Source organism: Prionailurus viverrinus, chromosome C2 (genome assembly GCF_022837055.1).
Source record: "Prionailurus viverrinus isolate Anna chromosome C2, UM_Priviv_1.0, whole genome shotgun sequence".
NCBI lineage: Eukaryota > Metazoa > Chordata > Mammalia > Carnivora > Felidae > Prionailurus > Prionailurus viverrinus.
Genome location: NC_062569.1, coordinates 145,675,366 through 145,695,588, shown reverse-complemented (window position 1 = coordinate 145,695,588; position 20,223 = coordinate 145,675,366). Strand labels below are relative to the sequence as shown.

The following is a 20,223-nucleotide window of genomic DNA, read 5'->3' as shown; positions in this document are numbered from 1 at the left end:
TCTTTCTGACTTCATGTCTGGTAATGGAATAATTGGATAAAGGCTTTAGTTAAGAAAAAAAGGAATTATTTGGAATTAGACACCAATAAAGAGAGAATATAGAGATGTGAGATTCAAACCAAGGTTTCTAGATCTCAACACTATTGGCACTTCTGGTACAGCAGAAGTTCCAGTGTTGTTGGGCTTTGTTCTGATGACTGGAATTAGCATCACCCTCGTTTATCACACTTGGAGCTAGTAGATATCTGCAGTAGGTATCTGGGTGTGAGCAGGCAGGCAAAAATTTGCAATGATTCCAGAAAGGAGATGGGAGTTATTTCCTTCTCTATGGGGACAGGTAGATAGTTTAGGAAAGAGGAAAGATCAAGAGGACAAAATTTCCCTAAATGTCCCTCAACAATGATACATAAGGTAAATTAAATGACAACAAGTTGTGAAGATGCATACCAGTTTTATATATGGCCCATGATTCTAGTGAGAGAATTCTTTGGCAGAGCAAATTAAATGCTGTTCTTCAAATGGAACTGGAGACTCCAACAGAATGAAGTCACATTTCCCAAGACTTTTATTGATTGCTGACAGTGAGTGGCATACCAGAAGTGCTTACATATTTGTTGGGTATGTCAGGGGATGAATGGTATGTTCTGCCAATTACTGACAGTATATAAAGGTCTAAGGCTAGTAGAAGACACAAAATTCACCACATCCTCTCACAACCCACGTGAATTCTCTTCTCTTGACAAGATGTGTTGCAACTATGGCAACTCCTGTGGTTATGGCTGTGGATATGGCTATGGCTGTGGTTGTGGTCCCTATTATGGCTGTGGTTATGGCCTGCGTTATGGCTGTGGCAATGGCTCAGGATACGGCTGTGGATATGGTTCCTGCTGTGGCTCTGGCTGTGGATATGGCTCCAGCTGCTGTGGCTACCGGCCACTTTACCATAGGAGATGTTATTCTTCTTGCTGCTAGAAGATCACTGTCCAAATCCCACTTGCTTCGGAAATGACACGCCTTAAGAGAAGGCTCATTCAAGTATCTATACCCCAAGATTTATATATTGAGAACATTGCATGTGTCATAGAAGATATGACCTCCAGTAACATTTGTAGCATGGCATCTTGTGGCTTGAGGCTATGGAGTATCATCTAACAGTTTTTCACAAAGTGTTGGTCTTACTCCCTTAGTATGGAATCTGTGTTGTGACTGTGCAAGGATCCAAACATCCCACATTTGAGCAAATCCCTTAACTCAATAAAAATGTTTCATTCCATCTATCAAATGTCTCTAGTCTCTCTTGAGAAAGCCTCATTTCTTGAGGTGTTATGGCCACTCTTGAAAATTGGGCTGGCAATATATTTCATGTACCCGGGTCTCTTTCTGGATATCATACAAGCATTTCTTCTCTTACATGCATCGATATAATGTCTTCTCCACCTAAGTCTCATATCTCTAGCACAGTACTGCAGAACTGTGCCCTGGAAATCACACTGTAGGTAGAAGGATGTGGAGGGAAAAGGTGAGGACTAGGAGGGATGGCACCTCCTGGGAGGTTGTGACAGAAGCCCAAGGGGAAGGGGGTGTGGCCTGATCACTTAAAGGATGAATGTGATGGAAGAGAGAGTTTCTGGCATTCATGAGAAATTGAAAGCTGCCTCAGCTGAAGTGTAAAGAAGCAAGGAAAGGGTACGTTAGAAGCAAAGCATGGTATCATATCATCTGAGATGGACGGATTTGCTAATATATATGTTGGCATAAAATGAGTTTGAAGAAATTGATTTAAGTCACTTAACTGACAAATACTTCTGAATGTGTTTGAAAGAGAACCATCCGACACACTGAATACATAGAAGAAAAATGGCAGATGAATTTCCTACTCTCAGAGTGTTTACATTTTGTTGGTGTTAATAAATATGTTACAAATTAATTATGACAAATTTAGACACATAATTTGCTTGGAGAGAATAAAACAGCTTCCTCGGGAAGAGAAAGAAGGTTCATTAAATATTGGAGAGATAGTTTGGGGTGGTACTTTGATGTTTGGTGTCAAACGAACTGATCAAGTTGAAAGAATGGCCAGAAAGGGCAGTACCAAGCAGAAAGGGGAAGAGAAATTCATTATGTGTTGGGTATGATCAATGGTGCCACAATTTTCAGTTGAAAAGAGGAAGGAGTAGGGCTTTAATGGTGTCCTTTAGTGTCTTCCCTGGTGCGTATACAAGAATGGGATGAGAAGCCCATTCCTTTCTGAGTTTGAGAACCTTCCGTTTGTTGGGGTCTGACTTCAGTGTCCTTTCCTCAGGTGCCATTGCAGAGCTCTCACCTTTATATCCTACAATAGAAAATGTATTTCAGACTCAAATTCAACCAGCGGTGAAAAACCAATCACTGACTCATATGCATGGCAAAGGTGAGTGCACAAAGTCTGAGTGTGAGGATCGTAGAGCCAGGAGACTCTAAACCATGTCAAATTCCAAGGAGGATGGCCTTGCCATCGAGGTCAGCCCCGGATGGAGGCTATGCCCAGTATAGTAAGTTTCCTGCTGATGAAGAATTAAGCCTTCTCTCAATGGATGGAATATATGGGATAGTCTAAATCTGGAACACATGGGATAGTCTAAATCTGATGTGATGACTGAGTGTGCTCTGAGTTAGTCTAGGATGGGTACATCCTATGAACAAGAAAAAGAATTCTATAAATTACAGTTTGATGAAAATCTACTCGTTGTTCCATTATGTTCCTTGTCTTTGAAGGCTTCTAAAGGAGGGAAGAATGTCATCAATTAGGCACGTATATTATAATTTACATATCTAGTAAAGTTCTGGTTATTTATAAGGCATAGAAGAACATATGGAACTATGTGTTCCCTAACAGAAAACTTTATTTATTTATTTATTTGGATTTTTTTCATATAGTTATTTTATTTTTTTTTTTTTTTGAGAGACAGAGTGTCAGTGTGGGAGGGGCAGAGTGAGAAAGAGACACAGAATCTGCATCAGGCTTCAGTCTCCAGGCTGTCAGCACAGAGCACTACACGGGGCTCGAACTCACAAACCGTAAGATCATCACCTGAGCTGAGGTTGGACAGTTAATCAACTAGCCATCCAGCAACCCCCAGACATTTATCTTTAAGGTGTGAAATTTGAGAGTCTCTTAGTCCAAGAATATTGGAGATTTTTGGGTTGAAAGGAATGAGAATATTGCGATATATATTGAATTATTTTATAACTTCTAAATGGCACACCAATATTTGAACACGATTTTGTTCTAATGCATTTTTTAGTTGGACAAATACTGACGAAATTCAAATTGTGGGCAGTGCTGTACTTCATCTGGAAGGAAGTGTGCACAGAATAAGAGACTTTTTTTTTTCTCATTATACATCTGTATTCAGAAACCTGAATGGAAAGGTACTAGAAAAAATGCAATAGAGCTAGAAAACTTTTTCAATAGGTCAGGAGTATTGTGACAAGAAAGAGGGTGTTAGAAAAGCAAAGTGTGTATTCTAGGGATTTTGTGCATTAGTGCTTATAGTTGTAAATTTCAAGAATGGTAGACAAGTAGCAAAAATTAAGCTACAGAACAATTGTAGTGGACATATTTTCCTTAAATTTGTTGTAAGGGATGAATCACAGCAGAGGGATCACATACCCCAGTCTAAAAGTAGTAGGAAATACTGTCAACTGAAGGAAAAATGTCTACTAAGGAAAGATCACAGGAAAGGAAATCAGCAGTTTTATGAAATTCCCAGGTGAAAGCTTTCAGGAAAAGACTGGATGTCCCACATTTCTTTGATGGGAAATTTTAGCGAGGAGTAGAAGGAATGATCCTCCTGGGTTTGTACTCCCTTGCAACTTGCATTTTTTAGTTGTCACAGTAAAAAGTAATCCAATTTTGGATTGCCAGATTCATAAAATGGTGATTGATGTAAAGCATAGACAACCAAGAAGAGCATAAATATCCCAAGAAACAACCATACAAACAAAAAGCAGAGACACCTCCATTTCTCCCTTCCTTCTTTCCTTCCTTCCTCCCTTCCTTCCTTCGTATCTTTCTTCTTTCTTTCTTTCTTTCTTTCTTTCTTTCTTTCTCATTTCTTCTTTCCTTCCTTCCTTGCTACCTTCCTTCCTTCCTTCCTTCCTTTCTTTTTGACTTCATGTCTGGTAATGGAATGATTGGATAAAGACTTTAGTTAAGAAAAAAAGGAATTATTTGCAATTAGACACCAATAAAGAGAGAATATAGAGATGTGAGATTCAAACCAAGGTTTCTAGATTTCAACACTATTGGTATTGTACAGCAGAAGTTCCAGTGTTGTTGGGCTTTGTTCTGATGACTGGAATTACCATCTTCCCTTGTTTATCACACTTGGAGCTAGTAGGCATCTGCAGTAGGTATCTGCGTGTGAGCAGGCAGGCAAAAATTTGCAATGATTCCAGAAAGAAGATGGGAGTTATTTCCTTCCCTATGGGGACAGGTAGATAGTTTAGGAAAGAGGAAAGATCAAGAGGAGAAAATTTTCCTAAATGTCCCTCAACCATGAACATAAGGTAAATTAAATGACAACAAGTTGTGAAGCTGGGTACCAGTTTTATGTATGGCTCATGATTCTAGTGAGAGAATTCTTTGGCAGAGCAAATTAAAGTGCTGTTCTTTAAATATAACTGGAGACCTCAACAGAATGAAGTCACATTTCCCAAGACTTTTATTGATTGTTGACAGTGAGTGGCATACCAGAAGTACTTACATATTTGTTGGGTATGTCAGGGGATGAATGGTATGTTCTGCCAATTACTGACAGTATATAAAGGTCCAAGGCTAGTAGAAGACACACAGTTCACCACATCCTCTCACAACCCACGTGAATTCTCTTCTCTTGACAAGATGTGTTGCAACTACGGCAACTCTTGTGGCTATGGCTGTGGCTATGGCTACGGCTGTGGCTATGGCCCCTATTACAGCTGGAGTTATGGACCTGGCTATGGCTGTGGATATGGCTCCTGGTATGGCTGTGGCTCTGGCTGTGGATATGGCTCCTGCTGTGGCTACGGCCCCAGATATGGCTGTGGTTGTGGCTATGGCTCCGGCTGCTATGGCTCCGGCTGCAATGGTTACTGGCCATTTTGCTATAGAAGATGTTATTCTTCCTGCTGCTAGAACATCACCCCATTGTCCTCTAAATAAGACACATCTAATGAGAGGGCTGAATCAAGGATTCATACCTCACATTTTCTATATCCAAGAAATTGCATGCTTCACAGAGACTCTCACCTCCAAGCAACATTTCTAGAATGGCATCTTGTACCTCAAGGCTGTGTGGTATCATCTGACTGTTTTCTAAATGTTGGTGTTTATTCCTTTACTCTGGATTCTGTCATCTGACTGTGGCAACAAGCCTAACACCCCACAGTTGGGCAAATTCCTTATTCTCAATAAAAATGATTCTTTGCTTCTAATATATCTCTGTGTTCTTGCTTGTGAATTACTCCTTTTCTTGAGGTATTATGACTTCTCTTAAAAATCTAGGTGACAATATTTTTCATGCACATGAGGGCTCTTCCTTCATATAATGCAAGCGTTTCTTCTCTTATGTGCATCAGAGAAAATGCCTTTTCTACCTGTGCCTTGCACCCCTCATGCCCAGGCCCTCACACCTCAACACAAATCACAGATATTTCAGAACTTTCATCTGGAAATCACACTCTATGTAGGTAGAATGGAGGTGGAGGGGAAAGGCAAGGAGGGATGTTCCCTCTTTTGGAGGTTGTGAGACAAGCTCCAGGGAGAGGAGGTGTGGCCTGAGTACTTCAAGGATGAATGGAATGGAAGAGAGAGTTTCCAGATTAATGAGAAATTAGAAATGGACTCAGTTGTCTAATGAACTAAGGAAAGAATAATTTAGAAAAAAGATGTGGTATTGTATCATCTGTAATTTAATGGAAGTCCGGATGTATTTGTTGGCATATATTGAGAGTGGGGAAATTGATTTCAGTCACTTAACTCACAAATAGTTTAGAATGCTTTTGAAAGGGAACTATCTTACACACTGAAGATACAGGGGGAAAAGTGTGGAGTACTTTCTTGCTCTCAGTGTGTTGACATTCTAATGGCGATATTTAAAAATAAGTAGGAATTAGTTGAAGTTAATTTGGAGAGATCATCCTTATGGAGGCAATAAAACATCTTACTTGGGAAGAGATTGCAGGCTGAAGGATTGAGGAGATAGTTCAAGAAGGTATTTTGACATTTTGTGTCAAAAGAACTGATGCTATTTGAAAGAAATACTAGAGAGAACACTTGTAATATAAAGGGAAAGAGAAATTCATGAAGGTTGGGGTTTGATTGGTGGTGCCACAATTTGTAGTGGAAAAAAGCAAGGGATAGTTTGGGAGTTTGCGAGCTTACAATTGTGTTGGGTTCTTACCAAAGTGTCTTTTCCTCATGTGCCTTTTCCTCTTGTGCCTTCCAGAGCTCTAACATGTATGTTAGAGCATACATCAGAAAAAAGTCTCTTCAGACTCAATTTCTACCAGCAGAATAAATGACTCACTGTCTCATCTCCATGACAAAAGTCACTGCAGAAAGTCTGAGTCTGAGGACACTGGAGCTAAAAGCCTCCATCCACAACATGGCCAATTCCAAGGAAGATAACCCTGCCATCAAGGTCAGCTCTGGCATGAGGCTATGCCCAGGATATTAAGTGTCCTGCTGTGGAAGAAACAGGGCTTCTGTCAAGGGTTTGAAGTTTTCAATATGGAACATCCTAAGTCTGTTCTGAGGACTGCCTGTGCTCTGGGTTAGTCAAGGGTGGGTAAATCCTACAGACAGGGGAAGGAATTCCAATAATTACAGTTTGTTAAAGTCTATTCATTGTTCCATATTGTTCCTTGTCTTTGAAGGCTTTCTGAAGGAGGGAAGAACATCATCAGTTAGGCGTTTATATCACAATTTACATATCCATAAAGGGTCGAATATTTATTAGATATATAAGATAACTTGCACCTCTGTGACAAGGTGTTCATAAACTGACAAGTATCCTCAAAATGTGATATTTGAGTCTCACTAGTTAAAAACTTTTGACACTTTCAGGATAGAAAGAGTAGATTGGAATGAGAACATGGTGATAATATATTGAATTATCTTATAACTTCTAATGTCACACCAACACTTGAGCACCTTTTTGTTTTAATGCATTTCTTTACCGGGGAAATATTGACTGAATTCAAATTATGTGCCCGGCTCTACTTCATCGGGAAAGAGGGGTGCACAGAATAAGAAATTATTTTTCTGCCATTATGGATCTGTATTCAGAAACCTGAATGGAAAGTTACTAGAAATACTGCAAGAAAGCTAGACATCTTTTCTAATAGTTCAGGACTATTGTGACAAGAAAGAGCATGCTGGAAAAGCAAAGTGTGTATTTTAGGGATTTTGTGCATTAGAGCTTATAGTTGTGAATTTCAAGAATGGTAGAGAAGTAGAAAAAATTAATCTAAAGAACAATTGTAGTGGGTATATTTTCTTAAACTTCTGGTAAGGGATGAATTACAGCAGAGTGATCAGATAGACCAGTCTAAATGTAGTAGGAAATACTGTCAACCAAGGAATGATCACAGGAAAGGAAATCAGCAGTTTTATGAAATTCCCAGCTGAAAGCATTGAGTAAAAGACTGGATGTCACACATTTCGTTGATGGGAAATTTTAGCGTGGAGTAGAAGGAATGATCTTCCTGAGTTTGTTCTCCCTTCCAGCTTGGATTTTATAGTTGTCACAGTAAAAAGTAATACAAATTTGGATTCTGCCAGATTCATGGAAAGGTGATTGATGTAAAGCCAGGACACCCAAGATGAGCAGAAACATCCCAAGAAACAACCATACCAACAAAAAACAGGGACACCTTCCTTCCTTCCTTCCTTCCTTCCTTCCTTCTTTCCTTTAATTCTTTCTTCCTTTCTTTCTGACTTCATGTCTGGTAATGGGATGATTGGATAAAGGGTTTAGTTGAGAAAAAAGGAAGTATTTGGAATTAGACACCAATAAAGAGAGAATATATAGATGTCAGGTTACAAACCAAGGTTTCTAGATCTCAACACTATTGGCATTGTGCAGCAGATATTCCAGTGTTGTTGGGCTTTATCCTGTTGGCTGGAATTAGCATCACCCTTGTTTATCACACTTGGAGCTAGTAGGTATCTGCAGTAGGTATCTGGGTGTGAGCAGGCAGGCAAAAATTTGCAATGATTCCAGAAAGAAGATGGGAGTTATTTCCTTCCCTATGGGGACATGTAGATAGTTTAGGAAAGAGGAGAGATCAAGAGGACCAAATTTTCCTAAATGTCCCTCAACGATGATATATAAGGTAAGTTAAATGACAGTAAGTTGTGAAGTTGGGTACCAGTTTTACGTATGGCCCATGATTCTAGTGAGAGATTCTTTGGCAGAACAAATTAGAATGCTGTTCTTTAAATATAACTGGAGACTCCAACAGAATGAAGTCACATTTCCCAAGACATTTATTGATTGTTGACAGTGAGTGGCATACCAGAAGTGCTTACATATTTGTTGGGTATGTCAGGGGATGAATGATATGTTCTGCCAATTACTGACAGTATATAAAGGTCCAAGGCTAGTAGAAGACACACAGTTCACCACATCCTCTCACAACCCACGTGAATTCTCTTCTCTTGACAAGATGTGTTGCAACTACGGCAACTCCTGTGGTTATGGCTGTGGCTATGGCTATGGCTGTGGATGTGGTCCCTATTATGGCTGTGGTTATGGCCTCCGTTATGGCTGTGGTTATGGCTCAGGGTATGGCTGTGGCTATGGCACCAGATATGGCTGTGGCTATGGCTATGGCTCCAGCTGCTGTGGCTACCAGCCATTTTGCTATAGAAGATGTTATTCCTCTTGCTGTTAGAACATCACTGTCCAAGCCCCACTTGCTTCTGAAATGACATGCCTTAAGAGAATGCTCATTCAAGGATCTATATTTATATATAGAGATTTATATATCGAGAACATTTCATGTGTCATAGAAGATGTGACCTCCAGTAACATTTGTAGCATGGCATCTTGTGGCTTGAGGCTATCGAGTATCATCTAACAGTTTTCCAAAAAGTGTTGTTCTTACTCCCTTAGTATGCATTCTGTGTTGTGACTGTGGCAAGGATTCGAACATCCCACATTTGGGCAAATCCCTTATTCTCAATAAAAATGTTTAATTCCTTCTATCAAATGTCTCTAGTCTTTTTTGAGAAAGCCTCATATCTTGAGGTGTTATGGCCTCTCTTGAAAATTGGGCTGACAATATATTTCATGTACCCGGGTCTCTTTCTGGATATCATACAAGCATTTCTTCTCTTACATGCATCGATATAATGTCTTCTCCACCTAAGTCTCATATCTCTAGCACAGTACTGCAGAACTGTGCCCTGGAAATCACACTGTAGATAGAATGGATGTGGAGGGAAAAGATGAGGACGAGGAGGGATGGCACCTCTTGGGAGGTTGTGACAGAAGCCCGAGGGAAAGGAGGTGTGGCCTGATCACTTAAAGGATGAATGTGATGGAAAAGAGAGTTTCTGGTATTTCTGCGAAATTGGAAGCTGCCTCAGCTGAAGTGTAAAGAACCAAGGAAAGGGTAAGTTAGAAGAAAAGCATGGTATCATATCATCTGAATTGGATGGATTTGCTAATATATTTGTTGGCATAAATTGAGTTTGAGGAAATTGATTTAAGTTACTTAATTGACAAATACTTTTGAATGTGTTTGAAAGAGAACCATCCAACACACTGAATACACAGTAGAAAAATTGTAGATGAATTTCCTACCCTCAGAGTGTATACATCTTGTTGGTTTTAATAAATATGTTACAAATTAATTGTGACAAATTTAGACACATAATTTGCTTGGGGGGAATAAAACAGCTTCTTGGGGAAGACAATGAAGGTTGAAATATTGAAGAGATAGTTCAGGGAGGTATTTTGATGTTTTGTGTCAAATGAACTGATCCAAGTTGACAGAATGACTAGAAAGGACAATACTAAATACAAAGGGTGGAAAAGAAATTCATTAAGTTTTGGGTATGATCAGTGCTGCCACAATTTTCAGTTGAAAAAAGCAAGGACCTGTGCTTTAATGGTAGCATTTACAGCATTACTTGGTACAGATATAAGAATGGGATGTAAAGCCCAGTTCTTTCTGAGTTTGAGAACCTACTAGTTTGTTGGGGTCTGTTTTCAATGTCCTTTCCTCATGTGCCATTCCAGAACTCTAACCTTTAGATCCTACAGTAGAAAATATTTTTCAGGGTCAAATTCAGCCAGCAGTGAAAAGCGACTCACTAACTCATCTCCATGACAAGGGTCATTATAAAGTCTGAGTCTGAGGTACCTGGAGGTTGGAGACTCCACAACATGGCCAATTCCAAGGAAGATAGTGCTGCCATCAAGGTCAGCCCTGGAGTGAGGCTATGCCCAGGATATAACATGTTCTGCTGATGAAGAGACATGGTTTCTTTCAAGAGTTGGGCATTTTTCACAGATGGAACATCTTTAAGTCAGATATGGGGACTGACTGTCCTTTGGGTCAATATGAGTGGGGAAACCCTACAAAGATGGGTAGGGAATTCTAATAATGAAGTTCACTGAACATTTAACTTATGGTTTCATTTATGTCCTTGTCATTGAATACTTTCTGGAGGAGGGCAGAATATCATTAATTAGTCATGTATATCAAAATTTACATGTGTAGTGAAGTGCCGATCATTTATGAAACATTTAAGATAACTAATACCTCTGGAAATATGTCTTTGTAAGCTAACACATATCTTCAAAATGTGAAATTTGTGACTCTCTTAGTCACAGAACATTTGAAAGTTTCAGCTTGAGTAAAATGGGAACACTCCAATGTTAGAACATATTTTGTTTTAATGCATCTGTTTTTATCGATGGAAATATTGATTGATTTCAAATTACATGCCAGGCACTCTACTTAGAACTTGTGACTCAGAGATGTACAAAATATAGATTTTTTTCTGCTGTTATGGATCAGTATCTAGAGATCTGAATGGAAATGTACTAGAAATAATGCAATAAATATAGGAATGATTTTCAATAGATCAGGCATATTGTGACCAGAAAGTGGGTTTTTGAAAATTAACATGTCTATTCTAGATAACCTTTGCATTAGAATTTGTCATGTCGAATTTCAAGACTGACAGAAAAGGAGAGAAAATAAAAGGTAAAGAACAATTGCGTGGGATATGTTTTCTTTAAGCTTCTTGTTAGTGATGACACATAGCAATCAAACAGACCAGTGACCAGTATAAGAAAAATCAGTTGGAAGTATTCTTAACTGAAGGAAAAATGTCTAATAATTAAAGTTCTCAGAAAAGGAAATCAGCAGCTTTATGAAAAATCTCTGTTGAAAGCACTTGATAAAGGACTTGTTGGCACTCATTACTTTGTTGTTGAAATTTGAAAGTGGAGTAGAAGGAATAATCTTCCTGAGTTTGTACTTCCAACATGGATTTCATAGCTGTTATAGTAAAAAGTTAAATTTTGGATTGTGCCTGAATCTGAAAATAGTGACTTAGACAACAAAAATAACCAAAAACATCACAAACAAAAAGTAAACAACTTTTTTTTAAACTACACATCTGCTGATGGAAAGGTCAGATGCTTGGTTTAGTTGAGAAGAAAGGAATATTTGGACTTAGACAGCAATAAAGAAAGAACCTAGGGCACCTGGGTGGCTCAGTCCATTGGGCGTCTGACTTTAGCTCAGGTCATGATCTTGCGGTTTGTGAGTTTGAACCCCGCGTCAGGCTCTGTGATGACAGCTCGCAGCCTGCAGCCTGCTTCAGATTTTGTGTCTCCCTCTCTCTCTGCTCCTCCCCTGCTCGTGCTCTGTCTCTTTCTCAAAAATAAATAAACATTAAAAAAATGAAAAAAAATAAAGAACGTAATTTATAGATGCGATGTTATAAACCAAGGTTTCAGAATCTCAGCACTATTGACATCTGACATTAGACCTTTCAATGTTGTTGGGGGTTGTTCTGTGCCCTGATATTATCATCATCCCTGGTTTCTCCCACAAAGAGACAGTAGTCATATACAGTAGGTATCTGGGTGCAAGAAGCCTGCCAAGAAGTTGTGATGATTCCAGAAAGGAGTTGGGAGTTATTTCCTTCCCCAAGGGCAGAGGTAGATGTTTTGAGAAGGAGGAGAGATCAAGAGGGACAAAATTTTCCTAAATTCCCCCTAAACTTGTTATATGAAATATATTAAAAGATAGGAGGTTGTGAAGTTTGGTATCTGTTCTATGTAGAGCACATGATGCTACTGAGATAATTCTTTGGCAGAGTAAATTAAAATGCTGCCTCTAAATAGGGTCACCTGGGTGGCTCAGTCTGGTAAGCATCTGACTCTTGATTTCAGCTCAAGTCATGATCTCATGGTTCTTGAGTTGATGAGATTGGACTCTGTGCTGACAGAGTGGAGCCTGCTTGGGATTCTCCCTCTGTCTCTCTGCCTCCCTTCTGCTCATGCTCTATTTCTCAAAATAAATAAAGTTAAAAAAATTGTTGCTCTTTAAATAAAATGAGAGTCACCCCCAAATAAACAGTTTATTTTACCCAAGACATTACTGGTTGTTGACAGTTACTGGCACAGCATAGTTGCTTACATATTTGTTGGGTAAGTCAGGGGATGAATGGCATGCTCTGTCAATTACTGGCAGTATATAAAGGTCCAAGGCTAGTAGAAGACATGCACTTCACCACATCCTCTCGCCATCAACGTGAATTCTCTTCTCTTGACAAGATGTGTTGCAACTACGGCAACTCCTGTGGCTATGGCTGCGGATATGGCTATGGCTGTGGATGTGGCCCCTATTATGGCTGTGGTTATGGAACAGGCTATGGCTGTGGCTATGGTACTGGATGTGGCTGTGGATATGGCTCACAGTATGGCTGTGGCTCTGGCTGTGGATATGGCTCCTGCTGTGGCTATGGCACTGGATATGGCTGTGGCTATGGCTATGGCTCCAGCTGCTGTGCCTACCGGCCATTTTTCTATAGAAGATGTTATTCTTCTTGCTGCTAGAACATCACTGTTCAAACCCCACTTGTTTCTGAAATGACATGCCTTAAGAGAAGGCTGATTCAAGAATCCATACCCCAAGACTTCTATATCTAAGAAATTGCATGCTTTGTAGAAGATTTGACCACCATTAACATTTGTAGGATGGCATCTTGTGGCTGTGTAGTATCATCTTACTGTTTTCCATATGTTGGGCTTTACTCCCTTAATCTGGATTCTGTTTTGTGACTGTGGCAATGATCCTAACATTCCACAGCTAGGCAAATCCCTTATTCTCAATAAAAATGGTTCTTTGCTTCTAACACATCTCTGTGTTCTTGCCTGTGAATTACTCCTTTTTTTGAGGTGTTATGGTGTCTCTTGAAATCCAGCTGACAATATATTTCATGAACCCTTGACTTTTCTCCTTGATACAATACAAGCATTTCTTCTCTTGTGTACATCAGAGATAATGTCTTCTCCACCTATTCTTCTTGCATCCTTCATACTCAGCCCTCACACAGTATTTCAGAACTGAGTCCTGAAAATCACACTGTATCTAGAATGGAGGTGAAGGGGAAAGATGAGGTGGGATGTCACCTCTTCAGGAGGCTGTGACAGAAGCCCAAAGGAGCGGAGGTGTGGCTTGAGCACTTAAAGGATAAATGGAATGGAAGAGAGTTCCCAGGATTAATGAGAAATTGGAAGCAGACTCAGGTGATGGATGAATAACTAAGGAAAGGATAAGTAGAATAAAAATGTGGTATCATGTCATCTGCATTTTGATGCAAGTGCAAACACATTTGTTTGCATATATTGAGTTTGTGAAATTGATATTAGTCACTTAACTGGCAAATAGTTTTGAATAGTTTTGAAAGGGAACTGTCTTACACACTGAAGATACAGGTCCAACATTGTAGACGGGTTTCCTGCTGTCAGAGTGTTTACATTCTAGTAGGTAATAATAAAAAGAAAAGTAAGAATTAAAATAAATTTAATGTTTTTTTTAAATTTGTTTTTGAAGAAGAGGGAGAGAGAGAGAGAGAGAGAGAGAGAGCGAGCCTGAGCGGGGGAGGAGCAGAGAGAGAGGGAGACACAGAATTTGAAGCAGGCTCCAGGCTCTGAGCTGTCAGCACACAGCCTGACACGGGGCTTGAACTCACGAACCGTGAGATCATGACCTGAGCCAAAGTCAGATGCTCAACCGACTGAGCCACCCAGGTGCCCATAATTAAAATAAATTTAAATGGATGATTGTTATGGTGGAAATAAAACAGCCTCCTGGGGAAGACAGTGCAGTTTGAAGTATTGGATACAGTTCTGGGCAGTATTTTGAAGTTTTGTGTCATCTGAAATTTTGGCAGTTGTAAGAAAGTCTAGAAAGGACAGTAGGAAGTGTAAAAGGAAAGAGAAATTCATTAAGTTTTGGGTATTATCAGTGGTGCCATAACTACCAGTTTGAAAGTACAAGGACTAGTGCTTTAAAGGTGTCTTTGAGTGCCCTACTCGGTGCAGATAAGAATGGGATGAAAAGCCCAGTCCTTTCTGAGTTTGAGAGTCTACGAGTTTGTTGGGGTCTGACTTCAGGGTTTTTCCTCATATGCCTTTCCAGAACTCTAACATGTAGATCTTACAATAAAAAATGTCTTTTCAGAGTCAATTTCAACCAGCAGTGAAAAATGACTCACTGACTCATCCCCATGACAAAGGTCACTTCACAAAGTGTGAATCTGAGGTTCCTGGAGTTTGGAGACTCCACAACATGGCCAATTCCAAGGAAGATGGTTCTGCCATCAAGGTCAGCCCTGGAGTGAGGCTATGCCCAGCATATAATGTGTCTTACTGGTGAGGAAACCGGGGTGCTTTCAAGAGTTGGACAGTTTTCAGTGATGGAACATTTGTTAGTCAGAGCTGAGGACTGACTGCTTTGCATAATGTACATTTAGTCTTACAAAGAAGAGAAGCTACTTCTAATGATTGCTTGTGGTTGAAAATCTACTCATTGTTTCATATGGCCTTTGTCATCACAGAAATTTTTAAAAATGTGGGGATACGATTTTTTTAAGTATTATAAGGTCATTTACATATCCAAACAACAGTCTTCATGAAGTAACATTAAATATATGTTCAAATCACAAATATTGTGACTCTCTTAGTCAATAAACAATTGTGTAGAATGTCACAGTTAGTGAGAGAGGGAGGGAACCACAAGTTCTTTGCTAGGTGGGAAGACCAAAGACTAAATCGTAGGAAAAGTGGGTGGGTGGGTCAGGACCCCATCATGAGACAGGTGGAGGGGAAAAACCTGGTCACAATATTTTCTCTAGCGATGAATGAGATGTGGTGGTCAGGGGAGACTGGAATATACCAAATGGGTGATGTCAGTCAAAAGACAACATGGTGCAGAATATCAGTATTCCAACCAGGCCTCAGAGATATGGTATACCAGTATGTGAAAAAAGGGTCCGGAATTTACATGTAAGGGACAGTAGATTATGGCAAATACACGGATAAAATTAATGTGAGGTGACAAGCAACAGCAATCATAGCTGATAACGTATTTCTGAGTGACCAGACCAAAGAAAAGGCATAGAGTGGATGATTTTTCTTTGGCCATTGTTTGGTACAGTTTCATTTCCAAATCATGTATATTCTTTATAGTTCCTAAGGATAAGAATTAAAATACTCTTTTATATAAAATAAAAAAAACCAAAATAATTATGACTCTCATCTTGAGTAAATGAGGAAATTAAAATTGTAAAAGAGAGATAGGTTGATAAAATCAGAGATAGTTCGTGTGTGTGTGTGTGTGTGTGTGTGTACCATTCATCAGGGAAGGCTGGGAAAAATGAAGATATGGCTTCAGACATTGGGTCACATAATGGAGGAAATGGATACCATTGATAAAAGTGATTACTTTTTATAATCAGGAAATTATTTAAGCATTAAAGCTTCTTCATGAAGAAACTCAAGATCTTTTTCTTTGATGAGCTATTGCATATTGTTGATGTACTAAATTATAAAATCAGGCATTTGTTCTTTTGGTAATTTAACAAATTTTAACATCCATGATCCAGCTACATGTTATGATTGATGTTGGGGACAGAGGCACAAAGAACACACAGTTCCTTCTTCCAATAATTAAAGATATTCATTTGGATACAAAATAATAAATCATACATTCACATTATAGCATGCATGTTTATAGGTGTTATAGGGATGCTGAGGAAGAATTCAAAGGAGAAGCCAAAATGAGTCATAATGTAGAAAAGGAGTACTAGACAAGATATTGCTTCTAAAGGAGAATGACATATGAGCAAAGCCATGAAGGATGAGTTGAAATTGATCTGCTACATGTGAAAGAAAATAAAATTCAAGGAAGAGGAATTTTAAAAAGAAATGAATAAGTTGACAGCTTACTGCTTAAGTAGTAACCTCTGTTGGAAAGCTTATAATCAGTATTACACCCATATAGGAATTCTGAGATTCTCTTAAGTTACGTTGTCCAAGATGGTAGCCACTAGAGGGATATGACCATTGAGCACTTGAAATATGGCTAGTCCAAAATGAAATGCATTGAAGTATAAAGTACACACTAGATTTTAAAGATTTGGTATAAAAAAGAATTAAAACTATATATCAAATAATTAAAAAATATTGGTTAAATATTGTTATAATATTTTGAATATATTAGGTTAAGTAAAATATGCTATAAAATCAATTCATCTGTTTCTTTTTATTTTTTTAAAATGTGGCTACTGGAAAATTCTAAAATGTATGTGTTTAATAATACATTCCTATTGTACAGTTTGGCTTTATAAAGTCACAACAAGCTGGCCAGTGAGGACTTCAGCCTAGAAGAGAAGCCATGTTTGTCCACCTGTTATCAAGGTATAGGGAGTAGATCATTCTGGGGAAGTAAGACCACAATAGCCAGTGCTAAAGACTTCAGGGGTGCTTAGTAACAAGGTTTTCATTTGAGATAGTTTGTTCAGTAAATGGGATTAATCAATTTACTGTTTAAGATAAAGAAAAGATGGATACCTGCCTTACCCCAAACACAAAAGAAGTGGCATATTGATTTAAGTTGTAAACATGAAAGTTAATTTATTAGAGTATCAAAAGATGATATAGACTTTCAGGAATTTTGTAAGCCATTTAATCTGAAACTAGTCATGCTAAGGATATTTACATCACGGAAATTGGCAAATCAGACCCCCTACCTTCAGCAGAGGTCATTAAACAATTAAATGGCAGGCCACTGCCCACATGCCTCTTGTTATTGAGAATAAACTTACTTTTTTGAAAGTTTAAAAATGTGGACGTATTATTTATAAACCTGAAAAAGAAAAATAAAACTCCACAGAAATCAGTAAGAGGGGTTACAATATTTCTTTATGTCCGGAAATCTTTAGAGCTTATCTTAAGTTGGTATCTACGTTCCCCTTGCATGAAACGTTGGATTTAACCACATTCTCCTTCTGCAAAATATCATTTCCTCAAGGCCATCCCAATGATTACACTTCCAAGGAGAAAATTGTGTGGATAGTGATTAAGGGTCCAGGATCCAGAGTCACACTACTTGTGCTTTAGCTCCATCAGTTATGAGCTGATATTATTTAACACCTCTGAGCCTCAGTATATTCAGAGGTAAAATGCTAAAAGAGTGCTAAATCAGGATTGTTGGAAGTACAAAATAAATAAAATATGCAAAACTCTACCACTGTGAGAATGCAGTACATTTTTGTTATTATATTTATTATTAGGTTGCTCATAGTGAAGTGGCTGACATTTAACCATTTTAACCTAAAACTTTGTATATGGCTCAACCTTATATATTATATCTGTTAATATTGGCAGTATTTTGATAATTCCAGAATTTTAATCCATAATCCCAATATTCTCATGTCAGATACATAGGTTAGACTCCCAAGGTAGATGTTCTGTACATCTATCATACATGTATTCCATAGTTATGAACTCTGACATATGTTTTGATGCCAAGTAAATTGACATTGTGTTTGTCAATGTACTTTTCATAACAAATTAATGGGTATTAGTAAAGTAGTTTATTTTCTGATGATTGGGTCCTGTTTTTTTTTTTCTTGTATCAAGTTCTATTAATTAGTAGAGAGGTTTCCATTCGATTTGGCAGAAGGGGTGAGATCTATAATAAAAAAAGTTTTTATTAAGGGGGTGGTGATAACCATAGGTATTGGTTGCAGCATATTGAAGAGCTAACGGGGAAGGAAGAGCAAACATTGAATACAATCTAATATTTCATGTAGCACGAGGTGGAAACATAAAGAATGGTCTAATGGAAATGATGATTCACTCTCCCTAGAGTTTCTAAAGCACAGAACTCATCCTTGAGCTCTAGATACATACTTTTTATTCAATATCCTATGCCCTAGAATAGCACTTGCATGATGCAGGTCTTCAAAAATTCTTGTAACATTAATTGTTTAGTCACTGTCTGGAAAAAGAATCAACGGAACTATGAGGGTAAATACGATCATACCAAAGATGGTTTAGAAAGCAGGTGATGTGAAATGTCAAGGGGTCATGGAGTTTTCAGGAATGGAGCCAATGTTGAATATGTTTTAGTGGAAAGAATTATGAAAATTGGGACAGTCATAATTAGAAGGCAATCTAGAATGTTTCAGGTTTTAATTTTGACATTGTACTTGTGGATCCAGATGCTTTTAATCTATATTGACTAAAATTTGAGATGTCTAGAAAAGTTACCGTCATTTCTACTTAAATGCTGACTTACAAAATGTTATGAAGACTGTACTCTCAGTAGACAGAGATTGCAGATGCAGAGGGACAGTCCTAGTACCACCATGTGGTGCTTAAGAGGAGTCCTGGAGCAGGTCTGAGAGGGGGCTGAGTTGTCTGCTTTGGCTGTGAGGTGAAGATCGTAAAGAAACAAAATCCAGATGACAGAAGTGTAAGAGAAAAGTTGCAAAATACTGGCAATCTCAGTCAGACAAAGTGAATATTTCGCTTTTGAAACACTGAAGGAAATAATAATTCATGAAAAAAAAAATTCATGGGTCCTGTCCTAGCTTTTATGTTATAGGGAGGATTGAGAGAATTCAACTCTACCCCTAAATAACTTATCATCCTTGGGCAAGACTTAAGTATCCTCAGCCTCCTTTTTCTCATCTGGAACGTGTGTAAAAATGCACACCACAATTTCCTACTTTATGTTGTTTTTGTCAGATTCAGATGAAGTGATAAATCTGAGTGTAACTCAAAAGCTATAGAAAGAAATATAAATGTTAATAATAATTATTGTTGTTCTTCAAATTTATTTTTCTTATATAACATCCTATCCATTAAAATAACAATAATTTTACAGGTGGAAGGAATCTCATAGACTCTCATTCAACAGTTAGTGAGTTACCTAGTTCTTTAGATTCACAGAAAATAAAGACAGTTATTGGCCTTAAATAACACACAATCGATGAAGGGAATCAGATCATTAAAGCACAGCATGCTAATACAACATATTCAGTACCACAATAAAGGTAAACTATGGAAGAACAGAGGAATTATGCTTAATACATGTACTCCAGGAATGCTTCCTATACAGGGTATAGTCTAAGCTGTGTTTTAATGAATCAGTAGAATGTGGGGAAGATAAAATTTTGGCAATGCAAGTGGCAGATATTTCAAAACAATATGTCATACTGGGGCACCTGGGTGGCTCAGTTGGTTAAATGCCTGACTTCGGCTCAGGTCATGATCTAGTGGTCCATGAGTTTAAGCCCCATATTGGTCTCTGTGCTGATAGCTTGGAGCCTGGAGCCTGCTTTGGATTCTGTGTCTCCCTCTCTCTTTGCCCCTCCCTTGCTCACACTCTGTCTCTCTCTCTCTCAAAAATAAGTAATAAACATTTAAAAATATATGTCATACTGAAAAATGTCTTAGAGTGGATTATATTATATTGGATAAAATAATGGTTGTTTTTATTTTGATATTTTGCATCAGATCCCTGATTTATACTAACTTAGATCTTCTCCTCACCTGTCTCTTGCTCCAGCCACACTGCAGTAGCCATTCTACCTGGGTTCCCTCCACTTTCTTGTAGATATAACCGGAGAATGTGTCACCTAATACACCTGCT

At 38.4% G+C, this 20,223-nt stretch overlaps 4 protein-coding genes across 4 annotated transcripts; all 4 read left to right on the top strand.

Annotated features, from left to right (window-relative positions):
• Nucleotides 1–744: 744 nt before the first annotated feature.
• Nucleotides 745–972, top strand: LOC125175542 (keratin-associated protein 21-2-like). Its single transcript, XM_047876197.1, has one exon. The coding sequence runs from the start codon at nt 745–747 to the stop codon at nt 970–972; it is 228 nt and encodes a 75-aa protein (XP_047732153.1).
• Nucleotides 973–4,885: 3,913 nt separating this feature from the next.
• Nucleotides 4,886–5,158, top strand: LOC125175744 (keratin-associated protein 6-2-like). Its single transcript, XM_047876558.1, has one exon. The coding sequence runs from the start codon at nt 4,886–4,888 to the stop codon at nt 5,156–5,158; it is 273 nt and encodes a 90-aa protein (XP_047732514.1).
• A 3,536-nt stretch (nt 5,159–8,694) lies between these two features.
• On the top strand, nt 8,695–8,922 carry LOC125175721 (keratin-associated protein 21-1-like). The gene has a single exon (XM_047876534.1). It carries the CDS (start codon nt 8,695–8,697, stop codon nt 8,920–8,922), a length of 228 nt encoding a protein of 75 aa, XP_047732490.1.
• Nucleotides 8,923–12,830: 3,908 nt separating this feature from the next.
• Nucleotides 12,831–13,112, top strand: LOC125175709 (keratin-associated protein 6-2-like). Its single transcript, XM_047876509.1, has one exon. The coding sequence runs from the start codon at nt 12,831–12,833 to the stop codon at nt 13,110–13,112; it is 282 nt and encodes a 93-aa protein (XP_047732465.1).
• Nucleotides 13,113–20,223: the final 7,111 nt, after the last annotated feature.

Bases quoted from the DNA above. Each gene is read 5' to 3' on its own strand.
- LOC125175709 (XM_047876509.1), top strand. From the start codon at position 12,831: ATGTGTTGCAACTACGGCAACTCCTGTGGCTATGGCTGCGGATATGGC.
- LOC125175721 (XM_047876534.1), top strand. From the start codon at position 8,695: ATGTGTTGCAACTACGGCAACTCCTGTGGTTATGGCTGTGGCTATGGC.
- LOC125175542 (XM_047876197.1), top strand. From the start codon at position 745: ATGTGTTGCAACTATGGCAACTCCTGTGGTTATGGCTGTGGATATGGC.
- LOC125175744 (XM_047876558.1), top strand. From the start codon at position 4,886: ATGTGTTGCAACTACGGCAACTCTTGTGGCTATGGCTGTGGCTATGGC.